Source organism: Pongo pygmaeus, chromosome 9 (assembly GCF_028885625.2).
Source record: "Pongo pygmaeus isolate AG05252 chromosome 9, NHGRI_mPonPyg2-v2.0_pri, whole genome shotgun sequence".
Lineage (NCBI taxonomy): Eukaryota > Metazoa > Chordata > Mammalia > Primates > Hominidae > Pongo > Pongo pygmaeus.
In genome coordinates this window covers 121,176,175-121,194,384 of record NC_072382.2, presented here as the reverse complement: position 1 = coordinate 121,194,384, position 18,210 = coordinate 121,176,175, and the positions used below count along the sequence as shown (strand labels likewise).

The 18,210-nt window shown below is 52.2% G+C and overlaps 1 protein-coding gene across 1 annotated transcript; it reads left to right on the top strand.

Moving 5' to 3' along the window:
• Nucleotides 1–9,676: 9,676 nt before the first annotated feature.
• Nucleotides 9,677–14,758, top strand: THY1 (Thy-1 cell surface antigen). Its single transcript, XM_054438539.2, has 4 exons — nt 9,677–9,834; nt 12,000–12,060; nt 12,539–12,874; nt 13,410–14,758. Exons 2-4 carry the CDS (start codon nt 12,024–12,026, stop codon nt 13,520–13,522), a joined length of 486 nt encoding a protein of 161 aa, XP_054294514.1. The 5' UTR covers nt 9,677–9,834; nt 12,000–12,023; the 3' UTR covers nt 13,523–14,758.
• Nucleotides 14,759–18,210: the final 3,452 nt, after the last annotated feature.

Sequence of the window (18,210 nt, the reverse complement as noted above, 5' to 3'; positions counted from 1 at the left end):
ATCAGGGAGCAGCGGCTTGCTTACAAAGCACTTTCGCTGGTGATGGGTCCTGGACAGTTGAGGTGGAAGTGGTCTTGGACAACCGTGGGATCTCTGCTTGTATATTTTTTCTTCAAAAGATATTTAAAAAAAAAAAAGCTAACTCCTCACATTCCACAAGGATGAGTCTTGCTTATTCCCTAGGCATAGTTGTCCCCGCCAAAAAAAAAAAAAAAAAAAAAAAAGCTAATTCATTTTCTCTTTGCTGGAGAGACTGACTCAGTCTCGGGGGACTATCCTCACCTTTCAGACAGCCCTGTCTGGCTCTCCCTTGGCTTGGTGCACGCTGAGAACAGCTGAGCTCAGCCAAGCCGAAACCACAAGGTTGAAGCTGACAGTCCGAGCAGTCCCACACCTCATGCCTGGAGTGTCTATGCCAGATGCTGCTGCCCAGCCGGCAGGCACAAGGAGGATCTCACCAGGAGGCAGGCCCCGGCTTCCACAGAAGACGCTGGCCGTCCCTCAGCCACCCTGCAACCCACCTCCCAGGCCAGCCGCTCGGGAGAAGAAGGGACCCTGTCGGCCTCAAGCAGCCGCTGCTCATTTACAAAGCTCCTCTTTGCTTTGCAGCCTCCATCTTGTCTCCCCACTCACTCCTCAACCCATGACTATATTAACCATGTCTTTTATTTTCTCTATTATGATGTTTTAACAACTGAGGTGACTGTCCCTCCCACGGTTAGCCAATTCATAGAGATCGGAGATAACTCTCCCACCCAACCAGTCCAGAGAGCACGCTCCAAACACCTCCTTTATTGGCTCTCACACTCAGAGCCACCAGCCACCTGCCCTGATTGCCCAAGGCCAGGTTCCACACAACTAGGACAGCCCCTATGCCCAGAGCCCACTGCAATTATTCAACATAGCCAATCCTAAGCCTGCTTACCCTGCCTTGCCCGTTCGTTCCCTTGAAAACCACAATGAAGGCGCCCACCCACGACTGCCCCCTCCCCCTGTGCCTCCTGACCGACCCAGTGCTTCCCAGCGGCCCCCACCGTGTAGCGTGCCCCCTACTCGGGATCTATGAGTTTAACAAAACATCTTTTCAATGGAGGCCGCCTCCTGCCCTGCGGCCCTTGCCGTGCCTAATAATAAAAACTGTATCTTGAAACAATGACTTCAGACCTCAGTTCCCACTGTTCTGAAACTGTCCTCACCAGGTGACCTCCTGTTGCCAAATCTAGTGGATAGGATACATTTTTGTCTGTACTTCACACCGCTGACCACACCCTCATTGAACTTGCCTGTTTCTGTGGCTTTGCCCTCTCCTCATTCTCCATCCTTCTGGCCACCTCCTCAGACTCCTCAGCTGCAACCACTCCCTTAAGTGTCAGCGCTCTTTGGGGTCCTGTCCTGGGTTCTGTTTTCTTCTAGGTCTACACATGCTCCCGGGGTGCTCATTACCACCTACTTGCCAGCAACCAGCAGTTAACCTTAATCTCTCCTCTCCTCCCACCTCGCTCCTCAGCTCTGGCCTGAACCTCTCCATGTGCACATCCCACATGCTCTCAAGCTCAACGTGGCCAGCACTGAATACAAGATCTTTTGCACCAAAGCTGCTTCCTCTCTCTGATCCTTCAGAGTAGCCAACCCCAAAATCTGGGAGTCCTTGTGATGCCTCCCAAAGATATCCAGGAAGGCACTGAACATCCCCTGACTTGGGTCTCTCCCATCTGCCCCACCTTCTCCACCTCCACTGCTCCTGCCCCATCTCAGACCCTCATCCCCCTCACTGATGCAGCTCCCAGGCGCACTTCACACCTCCACCCTTGTTTCTGGGGCTCCCTCTGTCGGGAATGCCTTTCTTCCCCTTTCCAGAAAACAACCACTGCTTTCTCCCAAACCCTCCTTTGAATTCCCTCCTTCTTGCCTCATGGGCAGCACCTATGATACTTGAATGCCCTTACTCCTTAGATTTATCCAAAAATATTTATTGCGTGACTCTACTTTGTGCCAGGACCTGGAAGCCCCAGAGCTACAGCAGCAAATAAGATGGATATGGGTCTTGACCCCAAGGAAGTGTGCATCACACCACCCTCTTCCCCAGAAGCCACCTTCTCCTCCCTACCTCCACGCTGAGTGCACTGCAGGGCAAAGAACCACAGGCAGGAGAGGACTCATGCTGCCCCCACAGTAATCTTGCTTTTATTTTATTTTATTTTATTTTATTTTTTGAGACAGAGTCTCACTTTGTTGCCCAGGCTGGAGTGCAGTGGTGCGATCTCAGCTAACTACAACCTCCGCCTCCCAGGTTCAAGTGATTCTTGTGTCTCAGCCTCCCGAGTAGCTGGGACTACAGGTGCCTGTCACCTCAACTGGCTAATGTTTGTATTTTTAGGAGAGATGGGGTTTCGCCACATTGGCCAGGCTGGTCTCGAACTCCTGACCTCAGGTGATCTGCCCATCTCGGCCTCCCGAAGTGCTGGGATTACAGGCGTGAGCCACTGCGCCCAGCCTCCCAGAGTAATCTTTCTAAAAAATACACCTATCCAGCCATTTCACACTCTTCCTGTAAACCTGTCATGATGCCTCATTATCCAAGTCCAGACAGACGAGGACTTCCTCAACTGCCTCTTCCCCATTTCTCCATCATCCTCTCTCAGCCTTCACTGCCACGAGAAACAAAACTGCCTGTTTTTTCCTGCCTCTGCTTTGCTTTGCTGTATTTCTGTTCCTTTGCTCATGCTACCTCCTCTGTCTTAGATCCTCTCCCCTCTCCTCGCCTGGTTTCTTAGTTAGCTATTGCTCTGTAACAAATCACCCCAACTAGTAACCAAAGGCAGCTTTTCTGTGGGTCAGCAGTTTGGTCAGGGAACAGCTCCATACGGGATTTGCTGGGCTCACTCCTGCATGTGTGGCCAGGTGACAAGTGGGCTGGACACTGGGTGATCCCGGAAAGGCTCACTCAGTGATGGGAAACTCCCAGACTCGGGTGGCAGATGGTAGCCACAGCACTTCTGTTCAGGTCTCTCCATTGTGACCAGCTCCAGGTTCCTCACAGGGCCCTGGGGTCCTTGCCTAAGATGGCAAGCACTGAGGAAATCACTTGCACCACATTTGCTGAACTCCTATTGGCCAAAACATGTCTTATGGCCAAGCCCAGAGTCAGTGTGAAAGAGGCATGACTGGCTGAGGGCATTAATGTGGCACTCTACCACAGTCTGCTCTCTACTCCTAAAGATGCTCTGTCCTCCCACTTGTAAAATACACCCACCCTTCCCAAAGCACCCAATCATGATATCAGGCTCCAAGACCATGATCTCAAAACATGCAGTAGGTCTGGCTGTGGCTGAGTTTCCTTAGGTACAACTCCTCAGGGGTGGCTCCTCTTCACTTAGGGACCTGTGAGCTAAAAAGACAAGACCACATGCCCAATGTACAATGGTGACACAGGGACAGGATAAGCTCAATAGATACTCCCATCGAAAGGGGAGAAATGAGAGGCACATAGCAATCACTAGTTCAAAGCAATTCTGAAATCCAGGCAGGCACATGTCGTCGGGATCCCTATGCTAGAGGCAGGGAATGTTACTTGAACAGGACCCAGTTCTCCCTGGCTCTTAGTTACACTCTCTGGGCTGTTGGTTTTGCCTTCCGAGAGATCCTTCTTTTCCCTAAGAGAAGGACCTGTGTATAGGGGCCAGCTTCCTGCCCATAGAAAGTTGGAGGCCCAGAGCTTCTTTTCATTTTGAACTGTTTCAGTTCCTTTTACTCCAAACTGGCGGAGCTTTTGCCAATACAATACTCCTTAAAACTTTATGAGTTTTCTGTGAATATTATTGGGGTCCACTTCATGCACCAAAAGCCACATACATAATTAATTTCAAAAAGACTCCACTTCAGCTATAGGACAATGCCTTTTTTTTTTTAGGCAGGGCCTTGCTCTGTTGCCCAGGCTGGGGTGCCTCACTGAAGCCTCAACCTCTCAGGCTCAAGAGATCCTCCCACCTCAGCCTCCCAAGTATCTGGGACCATAGGCACGTGACACCACACCCAGCTAGTTTTTTATTTTTTGTAGAGATGAGGTCTCATTATGTTGCCCAGGCTGATCTCAAATTCCTGGGTTCAAGTGATCTTCCTGCCTCGGCCTCTCAAAGTGCTGAGATTACAGGCATGAGCCACTGTGCCTGGCAAGGACAACGTCCTTAACATTCTTGGAAACCCTTCTGTTTTGTCAAGAAGGTCTACTGAACACCATTTAAATCTCCTGGGGTCTTAACAACGGTTGTAAAATCATACCCTTGATTTAATCTTTACCTTTAGGCCAGTTCTAATTTTGAGAGCCCATTGCCTGATACTGAAACTGGCAATGAGAGCTGGTTTTCTTTTCCACCTAACAAACTGAGCAGGTCCTTTTGTAGCTCAGCTCTCTTGTAATACTTTATCATGCCAACTAGAAGCACCCAAATGACACTTTGAGCATTCTGTCTCCAGGTCCCTTTAGCCAAATCTACAAATTCATTAAGCACTTCTTCTGTTGTCTAAGTTACCACGAGAAATTTTGTTTTTGCCAATTGTTTCACCACTACCTGAGTCACCCTTGTTCCAGCCGCCAAAGAGTCTCTCCTTACTTGAAATTGCCTGGAGCCAGGCATCGTGGCTGCAGGTGGATAGCCAGATGTTTTCCATGTTGGCTCCAAGAGTGAGTGTTCTGGCAAAAAGGATAGAAGCTATGTGGCCTTCTAAGGCCTCAGCACAGAAGTCTCTTAGCAACACATCTGTCCTACTCTATTAGCTGAAGCAGTCACAAGCCCATTGAGATTTAAGACAAGGGGACATAGATGTCATCTTTTTTTTTTTTTTTTTGAGATGGAGTCTCACTCTGTCGCCCAGGCCGGAGTGCAGTCGCTACCATCTCGGCTCACTGCAACCTCTGCCTCCCAGGTTCACGCCATTCTCCTGCCTCAGCCTCCCGAGTAGCTGGGACTATAGGAGCCTGCCACCACGCCCGGCTAATTTTTTATATTTGTAGTAGAGATGGGGTTTCACTGTGTTAACCAGGATGGTCTCGATCTCCTGACCTCATGATCCACCCGCCTCGGCCTCCCAAAGTGCTGGGATTACAGGCATGAGCCACCGTGCCTGGCCTAGATGTCACCTCTTGATGAAGGAATGTCAAAGAATTTGTGTCCACATTTTAGAATCACCACAGTAGCCTTATCTGGGTGGCTCATTTCTCTTCTGTTTGGAATCACTTGGAATTACACATGCCTTTGTGGTCCCATGGCAGGTCAACTGGGGGCTGGCAGATCCCAAATAGTGATTGATGTAAACTGAGATAGTTCAGACTTCCATAAGTGGCAACTGAACTCCAAAAAAGCAAGCTCCAATGTACAAACATTTCACAAGCTTCTGCTTTCATCACATTTGCTGATGGCCCATTGGCCAAAGCAAGGCACATGGCCAAGCCCAGAATCAGTGCAGAAGGGATTACACAAAAGCATGGACACCAGGGGGGCGTGACTCACTGGAGGCCATTGATGTGACAGTCTACCATACCTGGGTAACTCCCACTTATCTTTAAAAGCTCAGTTCATGCCTGGCCTCCAAGAAGCCCTCTCTGACAGATTGGGTCATCACCTGTCCCTCCTCTGGACTCCCACAGTACCCTTTACACGTCTCTACCTCTGTGTCTACCCTCTTTTTTCTAATTATCTATGTATCATTTCTGTTTCCCCCATTGGAACAAGCCTTTGAGATTGTGTTCTACTAATCTTTGTATACCTAGCGTCTAGCCTGTGCCTTGGAACATTATTGGTACCAATAATGTCTTAATTATTTGATCAATTAAACCATCCATGAATAAAGTTTTTAAAATAACCATCAAAGATTAAATTATCTCCATTGGTGCTTTCTCTCAACTTCTGCCCTGCATTCCAAGAAATAATGTTTAGTTCGTATTTGTCGCATTCTCCAACCAAACATGCAGTTCTTCAGGGAGCTGACCTCGCTCAGGAAGTTGACCTCGACTAGAGGTTAGGAGAGGTAGCAGAGTGTAGAGCAGCGGTTCCAAGATTTTTTAATTTCATAGACTTAGTCACATTTCCAAAGAAGTGTGAGGGTTAACAGAAAGTTGCCAATTTTCTTTTTTTTATATAAAGTAGGACATTAAAAATACACATATACACATATCAATACCACCATCTCTTCAGAAAAGTGGAAAGATATAACCTTAGAATGAAAGTATAGGAAAGACAGGTGTATAGTCTCAATTAGTCAAAGTTTGACTCAAATTAGTCAAATATTATGGCTGCCTTGGTATCAGGGAGACCTCAAATTACAAGATCCCCTAATTACAAGATCCCCTCCCTACTTGGCTGATGCGGTCCCCCAGCCAAACCACCCTCCTTACTGTGGGGGCCAGGCACAATTTCTGCTTATCCCTGAGTAGTGGGCTTCAGCATCCTGCCAGCCCACAGAATTACACAAACAGCCAATCACATTCTCTTATAGGAAACGGGGGCACTCCACCATTTTGACATTACAAAGCCTGCCTCCCACAGCTCCTGGTAATACCTGTTTCTGAGTGCAACTCCCATGAAGCAGTTCATGGCACACAGTGTTATCCTCCCAGGTACGGGCATATGTGACGGATAAACTGCTATTGCTCTCATTCGTCCACTGTTGAGGTCATGTCGTGATCCCCGTAACTTTAGGGGATGGGAATCTCTCCCTCATCGATAGGGTGAAGAATATAAAATCAAAACAAGGTGATAACCTGACAGCTATGTTCAGAGTACGCCGGACTGTCCTTGTTTTACTTATTTCACCATGAACTAGGGAAATGAGTCTAGCAGAGATCTGAGGGTCCGCCCTGGGAGCACCGGAGAGCACTGGAGAGCACAGTCGGAACACGGAGTCAGGAGACCTAAGATCTAATAGTCCAGACCATGCTTCAAAATATTTGTCTGACCTTGACAAATCATTACCTTTCTCGGGCCTCAAGTCCCAGCTATAAAATGGTGGGGTAAGCCAGGTGCAGTGGCTCCCACCTGTAATCCCAGCATTTTGAGAGGCCAGGCAGGAGGATTACTTGAGCCCAGGAGTTCAAGATCAGCCTGGGCAACATGGTGAGATCCCATCTCTACAAAAAGGAAAAAAATTAATTAGCTGGGCATAGTGTCAAGTGCCTACTGTCCCAGCTACTCAAGAGGCTGAGGTAGGAGGATCGCTTGAGCCCAGGAGGTCAAGGCTTCAGTGAGTGGTGACTGCACCACTGCACTCTAGCCTGGGCAACAGAGACCCTGGCTCAAAAATAAAATAAAATAAAATAAAATTTAAAAGATGGGACCACTGCAGTCACCTCTGTGATTCTACAAAGACAATCTGATGAAACAAGTGAATGGCTGGCAGTCCCTAGGTCATGCTAAAGGACTATGTGTTTTTAGAAGAGTTTTTATCCCCATGTGTTTCTGGGTGGGACAACAGGAGATGGTGGGAAAAGAGAGATCTAAGAGACCAACAGAGCAGCCACAGCCTTCTGGCAGGAAGTCTTGCCTTAGCTGGATTCCTCTAAAGCCTTGCTGCTTTCAGCACTCCGATCCTGTCCACAGTAAATGGAGTTTTAAAATCTCCTCCCTCCACCACCTTGTGCTCTATCCCCTGACCTCAGATGTCTCATCTGAGCCATTAATTCCATCCAGAGAACTTGCTTTGGCAGACACAGAATTGCCACACCTTCTACAGTCTATACTCCCCTCCCCTTCCTAAAAGCAAGGTGCTTGGGGACCCAGAAATTAGGCCAGGTCCTCATAACCTTATCAAAATAGCACTGCTAGGCCTTCCACCCAGCAACACTCAGAGACAGGGCCAAAGAGTGGGAAACGGAGCATCCAGGGTCTCAGCCAGCAGAGCCCAGATGCCTTCTGCTGTTAAGATCCCTGGACTCAGAATCAGAAAGCTGTTAAGCAGGAAGGAGCATGCTGCCATGAAGAGACAGACAGAAGCCAGAGCCAGCGTGTCTGGAATGCATCAGGTAGATGAATGGGAAGATGGCTGGGATGCAGCTGGAGGGAGGAGGGAAGTCAGCAGCCAGGGGCCTGGACATCCATGGCCTTAAAAAGTACCCTACAAACAAGAAGCCAGGTTAGCTCACCTATGAAGAGGGACAGTCTTACCAGATCATGTGTTACAGTCCCCAGATCCTGGGGAGCGTGAGAAAAGTGCAGACTCAGCTGGCTCTAGTACTAGATTAAGGAGGTCCTAGGTGGGCAAGGCCAGCTGCATTTTTCATAAAATGCCCTAGAAACCTCTGCGGTTTGCCAAAGTGAATAGCTCCTTTGGACTTAACTGTCTGCAAGGCTCATTCCAGTTAGAATGTTCCATCACCCTAAATGCTGGGAAACCAAGCGAATCTCCTCCCACTTGCAAGCTTCCAACAGTGGCTTCCAACAGTGCCACTGCAGTATCAGAAACTGCAGGGAAGGTGCCAGGGCTGACTTCCATGAAGAAATAGGAGAACGGGCAGGCAGACATTGGGGAGGCAGGGCCAGCCCACAGAATGTAGTGACCAGAATTCATAAAGAGGCCGGTAGGATACAAATCAATCAAATAAACGTTAGTTCAAAAAAATTCATCACACCTGTGAGTGAGAGAAGGTCATCAGCACTGTCTCTAAAAATGACCCCAGGGCTTCTGGTGACATCCAATCTGTGGGTTATCAGGAGCGCCCCAGGTGATCAGGAGCTGGCCTCGACTCAGTCCTTTTTGTGCTGTCTCCTCCTCTTTCCCAGAGTTCCTCTCTCTCCTCTCCCACTGGGCAGGGATGAGCGAGAGGAATGGCTCACCCTTGAGAGATGGGGTCCATAGCCCAGGTCAGTTCTCCAGCTCTCCCACTTACCAGCCAAGACAGGAGGTGAGGATTGAGATGGGATGAACCCAGCAGGCGGCCATGGGTTAAAGGTCGCCATGAATGTAATGTGCCCAGCACAGTGCCTGCTAAAAGGCAACACTCTCTTCCTGGTCTGAAGACCAAACAAGCAGACTGTACTCAGGAAATCCAGAAGAACCTTCCAGCTGTCGGGACCAGAAGGTGCCCAGCCCAGAGGCTGAAGGAGACGTAATGCCCAGAGCAAAAAGCGCCTGCAGCCCCCTGAAGGGCTAGGTGCTCTGGAATAGATGAGGGGGCGAAATGGGGCTGGGGACCAGGGGGCGAAATGGGGCTGGGGACCAGGGACGGACAGGGTGGGTCCAGGACCTGCCTTGCTTCCGAAGGGCTGCTCCAACATTGAAAAACACCCAACCAGCTTCCTTTCAGAAAGACTGGAATATTCCAAAAGTTCTCACTGGAGGCTCTGGAGGAGGTGGGCTCCAGCTGAAAAGGAAATGCGGAGGCGTGGGCGCTCCCGGCCTGCATCCTGCACCTCTTACACTTTGGTTTTCCCACAGACTCCCGAAGAATAGGTCAGAAGAAAGGGTTAAAGCCTTAAAAGGGGAACAACCATTGCGGGGCTCAGGGAAGAGGATAATGTTCTTTGGGTTGCCGCACCCTGATCCCCGGGGTCCCGAACCCTCCCGTCCCTGGCCAGGCCTGCCAGCCACAGGGTGAGGGCCCCCTTCCGCCGCAACCTGCCACTCTCACACCAATGCGGGACCGCCTTCTCTTCCTTCCCCACCCCCCACCCCACCCTGCCATCCTTTCTCCCCCAATCTCCTCCTCTGATTGGCTGAGCCCCCGGCTCCCCGCTCCCCCTCTCCTCCATCCCTGGTGAAAACTGCAGGCTCCGAGCTGGGTGCAGCAACCGGAGGCGGCGGCGCGTCTGGAGGAGGCTGCAGCAGCGGAAGACCCCAGTCCAGGTGGGAACTGGAGCCGGTGGGACCTGGGGCTCGGGGACTGCCGTCAGGCTCCCATGCAAGCCTTCCCAACACTAGGCTTTGGGCCACGGTCCGAAGGCGCCCAGGAAAGGAGGGCGCAGAGCTTAGGGAGGGGCCTGCTTTCCAGGCAGGGGCGGGAAGGGGATGCTACTGCAGGGCAGGGGCCGCGTGGCACCCCGATGTCTTTCGGGGAAGGCGCTCCCGGGCTTTCGCCCGCTAGGGGACTGGTGTCTGGGGCTGGGGCGCTGGAGAACAGGGAGGAAGGGCACCAAGGACAGCCTGTGGGTCTACGTTCCACCCAGACGTCCCCAAACCCAGCTCGCAGAGGCGGGGAGGAGGACGGATGAAACTGCGGGGAGAGGACGGAGGATGGCGAGCTGGAGGGAATCCGCCGGGTGACCTCGCGGCGGGCTGGGTGCGGGGCACCGGAGGAGAAGGAAGCCGCAGTGCCGCAGGCGGGGACTGGGTGGAAGGCGGGCGGACGGGGGAGGGGAGAACTGGAAAAGGATGAGAGAGGGGGAAGGGGGACTCATTTGGGAAAGGAGAGGATTGGAATATGGAAATGGAATAAGGGTGAGGCCCGCCGGGGCTTGAGTGGGAGGAAGAGCAGACCTTCTCTGGGTCTGGAGCCCCTGAGGACACAGACCAGAGGAAATGAATACAGACTGCACCTCCCCAGCCGCTCTCCACCCCTCCCCTGGCTCTTCTACCCTCTCCAGCCCCAGACCCATTTCTTCCCTTTCTTGCTCTGGCCACTGCTCCCCCTTCCCCTCCTAGATCCCAAGCCCGCACAACATCTCAAACAAGAGTCCTCGAATCAAAAGCCAGATGCCGACCCCCCTTCCTCCTGGATCTGGCTCAGGACAGCAGCTCCACCCTGGGACAGAGAGAGCATTGATTGTAGCTGCAGCCGCCGCGGGATCCTAGCCTCACCCGTCAAGGGGCTGAGCGCCAGGGACCCTGAACTCGTCTAGTGGCGCACCCGGGCGCACTCAACCGAGGCAATGCCCTGCGCGCGCTCGCGGGTGCACGCCCCTTCTGTGGCCTCTCCTGGGAGAGCACTGCTCTGCGGATAGGCTAGGCTACCGGCTCCGCGTCGCCTCGCCAAGGGTTGGTTCAGCCGAGGCTGCAAAAAAAAAGACCAGGCAGACAGCCTATCCAGGGTGGCTATTGAAACTGGGCTGGAAAACTGCAGTCCCAGGAACTCCAGAGAGCTGGACATTGGGAAGCATCCTTGGCTCACATAGGAGATCACTATGGCTTTCTCTCCTCCAGGAACACGATTAGCTTGTGTCCTATCCAGATAGGAATAGATGCTCCCTATCTGGGAGCATCCTTAGCTATGGTGAATGGTCTCTAGCCATCCACTGGGGATGGCGAATGACTTAGGGATTTGTGTCTCACGTATATGAAGCAGTCATCGCCAGATGTTGGTTGTTTTTCTTAACCCCCATCATAACCCGGTGGGTATGTAAGATTCAGAGAGATTAATTCATTCATTCACAATAAATATCTTTGGAGTGTATGCTATATGCCAGTAATCTGCAAATGGAAACGGTTTTGAGCATTGGGGATTTTCTTCTGAACAGGAAATGGGAAGTCCCTAAATGGGGAGTCTTTGTTTAACAGATACAGAGTTTTACTTTGAAAAACAAAAAGAGTTCCGGAGATGGGCTGCATAGCAACGTGAATGTATTCAGCACTGCTGAATATACTGAATTTAAGTACTGAATTTAAATGGTTAAAATAGTAATTATTATGCTTTTTGTATTTTACCACGATTAAATTTTTTTAAAAAATAGGAAGCCCCAGCCCTCATAAGTTTTACATTACCATACACTATGTTAATGAAAGAAGAGGAGAAAGAGTGGTAAAGTCACTTAAAGTCACCCAGCTAGTAAGTGCTCCATGGCCAAGCACAGAAACACACCATGATTGGGCTTGTTCTCCCTCCTTCCTTGCTTTTCCTGAGCAGGAAAGAGCCAGTGGCAGTATCACGTTCAGTGAGAAGTAGGGACGAGAGGGGGAATGGAGAGAGGGACTTAGATGTCTGCCATAGCCATTATGTCATGTTCCCAGGGACCCCCAGCCCTGGGGGCGGTAAGTGTGGCACAGCTTGGCTGATTCCCATCCTGTTCCCACCCCAGATCCAGGACTGAGATCCCAGAACCATGAACCTGGTCATCAGCATCGCTCTCCTGCTAACAGGTACCCGGCATGGGGCAGGACTGGGGCTCCAGGCACTCTGGCTTCCTTCCCTCCAGAGAAGCAGCTTCTCCCTCACAGTCTCAGAAAAGCGCAGGTGACGCAGAGGGCTCTTTTTCATCCCGAAGTCAGCCAGTCCACCTCGCTGATATTCTGACGGCCTGAGGTGGTTTTTGGAAACAGTTTGCTGAGCCCTCCCTCACACTATTGAACTAGAATCCCCAACTGAGAACCCGGAACCTGCATCAACTCCCCAAGATCTCCTGTCCTTGAAACACATTGATAGGATCCAAGGCTCAAGCAGACTGGGGAGGGAGGCTGGGGTCTGCAAAGGAGAAGTGGGATCCCTGGGGTGGGGAAAGGCACTCAGAGAACAGACACCGGTCCCCTCCCTAGCCAGGCCCATCTCTCCACTTCAGGTGGGTGGGAGGCCTCTGCGCCGTAGGCCCCTCCAATTTGAAGGAGGCACTGCTGGTGCCAGTCTTGCAGGTCTCCCGAGGGCAGAAGGTGACCAGCCTAACGGCCTGCCTAGTGGACCAGAGCCTTCGTCTCGACTGCCGCCATGAGAATACCACCACTTCACCCATCCAGTACGAGTTCAGCCTGACCCGTGAGACAAAGAAGCATGTGCTCTTTGGCACTGTCGGGGTGCCTGAGCACACATACCGCTCCCGAACCAACTTCACCAGCAAATACAACATGAAGGTCCTCTACTTATCCGCCTTCACTAGCAAGGATGAGGGGACCTACACGTGCGCACTCCACCACTCTGGCCATTCCCCACCCATCTCCTCCCAGAACGTCACTGTGCTCAGAGGTGAGGCAAGCCCCTAACAAGGTCAAGTGAGCTGGGAGAGCCAGGCTTGGGGACAGCAGGCAGTTCCCTTGGCTGGGCTGGAGAGGAGAATAGCCCCATAACGCTCTCACCCTCTCCCAACTGCTGCCTGGCCAACTGGGGAACCATTGCCTTCAGTGTGAATGGGGTGAAGAGCTCAGGGCCAGGCAGACAGGCAGAGTAGTGTGGTTCCACCAGAACTGTGGGCAAGGCCTTTGGCCTCCCTAATCTTCCTTCTCCCCAGCGGGAAAACAGGGATGACACCACCTCCCTCAGCCAGTTTTCTTGTCATGATGTTTAGTAAGGTTTTCATAAGATGATATGTGTGCAAGAGATCAGTAATCTGCAAATGGGAAAGATGGCTGGTTCTGTGAGACCGGGCTGCTCCTGGTCCCAGCTAAGACATTGCAGTACCCACCTCCCAAAGGGAGTACACCTTTGCTTTGGGCCTGTGCCTGCCTGAGTCCTGATCCGTCTTCCTTCCTACCCTGTCCCCGGCCCCCTTCTCTTTCTGCAGACAAACTGGTCAAGTGTGAGGGCATCAGCCTGCTGGCTCAGAACACCTCGTGGCTGCTGCTGCTCCTGCTCTCCCTCTCCCTCCTCCAGGCCACGGATTTCATGTCCCTGTGACTGGTGGGGCCCATGGAGGAGACAGGAAGCCTCAAGTTCCAGTGCAGAGATCCTACTTCTCTGAGTCAGCTGACCCCCTCCCCCCAATCCCTCAAACCTTGAGGAGAAATGGGGACCCCACCCCTCATCAGGAGTTCCAGTGCTGCATGCGATTATCTACCCACATCCGCGCGGCCACCTCACCCTCTCCGCACACCTCTGGCTGTCTTTTTGTACTCTTTGTTCCGGAGCTGCTTCTGTCTGGTTTATTTAGGTTTTATCCTTCCTTTTCTTTGAGAGTTCGTGAAGAGGGAAGCCAGGATTAGGGACCTGATGGAGAGTGAGAGCATGTGAGGGGTGGTGGGATGGTGGGGTACCAGCCACTGGAGGGGTCATCCTTGCCCATCGGGACCAGAGACCTGGGAGAGACTTGGATGAGGAGTGGTTGGGCTGTGCCTGGGCCTAGCACAGACATGGTCTGTCCTGACAGCACTCCTCGGCAGGCATGGCTGGTGCCTGAAGACCCCAGATGTGAGGGCACCACCAAGAATTTGTGGCCTACCTTGTGAGGGAGAGAACTGAGCCTCTCCAGCATTCTCAGCCACAACCAAAAAAAAAAAAAAAAAAAAGGGCAGCCCTCCTTACCACTGCGGAAGTCCCCTAGAGGCCTTGGGGCATGACCCGGTGAAGATGCAGGTTTGACCAGGAAAGCAGCACTAGTGGAGGGTTGGAGGAGGAGGTAAAGGATGAGGGTTCATCATCCCTCCCTGCCTAAGGAAGCTAAAAGCATGGCCCTGCTGCCCCTCCCTGCCTCCACCCACAGTGGAGAGGGCTACAAAGGAGGACAAGGCCCTCTCAGGCTGTCCCAAGCTCCCAAGAGCTTCCAGAGCTCTGACCCACAGCCTCCAAGTCAGGTGGGGTGGAGTCCCAGAGCTGCACAGGGTTTGGCCCAAGTTTCTAAGGGAGGCACTTCCTCCCCTCGCCCATCAGTGCCAGCCCCTGCTGGCTGGTGCCTGAGCCCCTCAGACAGCCCCCTGCCCCGCAGGCCTGCCTTCTCAGGGACCTCTGCGGGGCCTGAGGCAGGCCATGGAGTGAGACCCAGGAGCCGGACACTTCTCGGGAAATGGCTTTTCCCAACCCCCAGCCCCTACCCGGTGGTTGTTCCTGTTCTGTGAGTGTGTATAGTGCCACCACAGCTTATGGCATCTCATTGAGGAAAAAGAAAACTGCACAATAAAACCAAGCCTCTGGAATCTGTCCCCGTGTCCACCTGGCCTTCGCTCCTCCAGCAGTGCCTGCCTGGCCCGCTTCGCTGGGGTCTCCACAGGTGAGGCTGGGGGGCACCACCTCTTCCCTGACTTCTCCCCAGCCACTTAGTAGCGACGCTGCCCCGGGGGCTAATGACTGCACACTGGGCTTTTCAGAATGACCTTAACGAGACACATTTGCCTAAATAAACGAACATCCCATGTCTGCTGACTCACCTGGCTGGAACAACATGCTTACAGCCAACACATGGGCCGAACCACGTGGCCCTGGCTCTGGAATGCACAAGTGGCTTTGCGTGAATCTGCGCTAAGCTATGCAGTCTGCTTTTTCTTCTCAGCTCTGGTAGTTCTTCAGAAATGTCCCCTCCAGGCACATCCACTATTGCGAGGGTGAGCACGGGTGAGCACGAAGGGCGGGAGACGCCCATGTCCTCAAGGCATCACTTCCTAAATCCAAAAGCATCGGCAGGAGAAAGGACTGGGGACAAATACTGTCCCTTTGGGAGTAGGGAGGGAACACTGAGCCCCATCCCTGGCTCCTTCCCTAAAAGTAGAGTAAAACGGAAGCGAGCATCCTAGGATTGGGGGCGAGAGGGGGACCACAGGGTAGCTGTGGGTTCCAATTGCTGTCAGAGTTAGAGAGGCAGCCCCAAGCCAGCCTCCCTGCTTTGCCAGGGAATTTGGGGGAGGAAGGTGACAGCTGCCCAGAGGCTGACTCATCTGATATTTAGCACTGGGTAGGATGATTGTTTCTGAGCATTTTTCTTAAAGGTCTCAGATCTAAATTATGCCACCGGCTCCCACTCTTGCTACCTCCCGTCAACCTCTCTGCCTTGCCTTCTACCCCTGTAGTTACCATGCACAAAGAGAGAAGGAGGAGCTGTCCGTGTCCCAGGCTGGGAGGCTGACGACCCCTTAGCAAGATGCTGCCAGCCCAGAGCTCTCCAAAGGGAGGAACACCCCTGAGACTCAGGCCCCTCTCCTTCAGCCCTGGTTGGGCTGCAAGTGCCGTGCCAAGGAAAGGCATCTTGGTGAGAAGAGCTGCTGTGGGGGAAGGGAGATCAAATGCCAGAGAAATGTGGGGTGCCCCACCCTCAGGGTAGTAAAAGTTACAGTATGGAGGTATTTCTGGAAGGAAATGAGCGGCACTGTGTGAAGCCTCGCACCTGTGTGACACCTCCTATGGGGTCTTTGTCACACTCTAGTACTATGTCCCTGAAGAGTTTAGCAGCCACACTCTTAGAAGAGTGCTGGGAGATGGTGTTGCCCTCTGCAGCCATGTTTAGGGGAGCAGAACCTGAGGCCCACAGTGGGTGAGGTCAGCTCAAGAAGCCACAGAGTCCACCAGAGGGCCACGGACTTCAGAAAGGAGAAGAGAAGAACAAGGCATTAGGCCTCACAACGCAAACCCACCCAGAGATGGGCACAGTGGCTCACGCCTGTAATCCCAGCACTTTGGGAAGAGGCGAATCGCTTGAGGTCAGGAGTTCGAGACTAGCCTTGGAACCCAATCTCTACTAAAAATACAAAAATTAGCCAGGCATGGTGGCCTGCGCCTGTAATCCCAGCTACTCAGGAGGCTAAGGCAGGAGAATCACTTGAACCCGGGAGGCAGAGGTTGCAGTGAGCCAAGATTGCACCACTGCACTCCAGCCTGGGAGACAGAGTGAGACTCCGTCTCAAAAAAATAAAAAATAAAATAAACCTACCCGGAATGACCATGCTGAGGACTGGGAGCCCACAGACTTTCAGCCACAGGCCGCGACAGCCGTGGGTCCCTCTCTGGTCAAGTCAGCAGGCCTTGTGGAGGCTGTGGGGTGTCTGTGGTGACTCAGGTAATTATAGAGGGCTGGCCCCAGCCCTGGTTCCTGTACACATGCCCCAACCCTCTCCCCATCCACTCCCTCGCCAGTCGTAACCTCTCTCCTGGGTACCCCCCTTCAGCACCTAAGTCCATACCTAGGGCCGTGGAATTCCCACTCAAGAGCAACAGAAGCCCCTCTCTGCACCCCCATTTCTGGATGGGATTGTCCACTGAGACGCGCAATGTCTGCATCTCTGACATCTAGAGGCTTCCTCGGGAAGGGCATGGGGATCTCCGTGAGATGTGGGGACTTTCACTGGCCAACCAAGAAATCCACACAGCGTCCGGGGACCTGTGACACACATCCCTCCCGCCTCCTCAACCTGATGTCCCTCTCTGAATCTGCAGCTTTCATGCTGTGAAGGTGTCTTTACATGTGAAACAAACAAACCCCAAGTCAAGAGTAAATCATCTCATTTACTGGTGAGAAAATGTTGGAGCTGGAGTCTTTCAGAGAGTCCTGGCCAGGCAAGAGGGCCATCAGCTTTCTTTGGCTCAACAGGGGCTCTCAGCCTCAGGACACTCTCAGGCCTGGAATGTCCCCAACGCACTCAAGGAGAAACATGTCCTGTGCAGACCCACAGGAGGCATCTTTGCCCGGCACAAGGAAGAGCTGGGGTCAGTGGGACCTGTGGATGTAGACACATCATATGGAGGGTGGGTAGGACCAATGTGGCAGCTCCATGGAGGCCAAGTGTAGCTCTGCACCAGGAAGGGGCTGTGATGGCTGGAGGTGCCCAGCAGTGCAGGCGGGGAGTGCCTGGCAGTGGTGTGGCCAGGTGAAGGCCACCTGCCAAGTTTGCAATAAAGCAGTTTCCTGAATTTGGTGAGAACATGGACTAGAGGACCCTAGCCTCTTCCCCCTTTAGGGCTTCACTTCAGTAAGTCTTAAAATTAGAGTGTGGTGGCTCACGCCTGTAATCCCAGCACTTTGGGAGGCCAAGGCAGGTGGATCACTTGAGGTCAGGAGTTTGAGACCATCCTGGCCAACATGGAGAAACCCTGTCTCTACTAAAAAAATTAAAAAATAAATAAATAAATAAAAATTAAAAATTAGCCGGGTGTGGTGGTGCACGCCTGTAATCCCAGCTACTTGGGAGGCTGAGGCAGGAGAATCGCTTGAACCCAGGAGGCGGAAGTTGTGGGCCGAGATCATGCCACTGCACTCCAGCCTGGGTGGCAGAGTGAGGTTCAGTCTCAAAAAAAAAAAAAAAAAGAAAGTATTAGAGGTTGGTGCAGTGGCAGGCACCTGTAATCCCAACTTCCTGAGAAGCTGAGATGGGAAGCCCCCCCTTGAGCCCAGAAGTTTGAGGCCAGCCTAAGCAACACTGTGAGACCTTGTCTCAAAAAAATAATAAAAACAATAATTCTTAAAATAAGCTGACTGGGCTGAAATCATGTATTTGTACAACAAACATTAAGGACCTAAATGCACCTGGCTCTGTGCTAAGCTATAAAAGACACAAGCCCCTAACTGAAGGGGTCCACAGTCCAATAAGAGGGAGGAATCAATTTCAGTGCAGTGATCAGCACTATGAGGAGGGAAAGTTGTGGAAGACACCAGTGGGGGTTCCCCA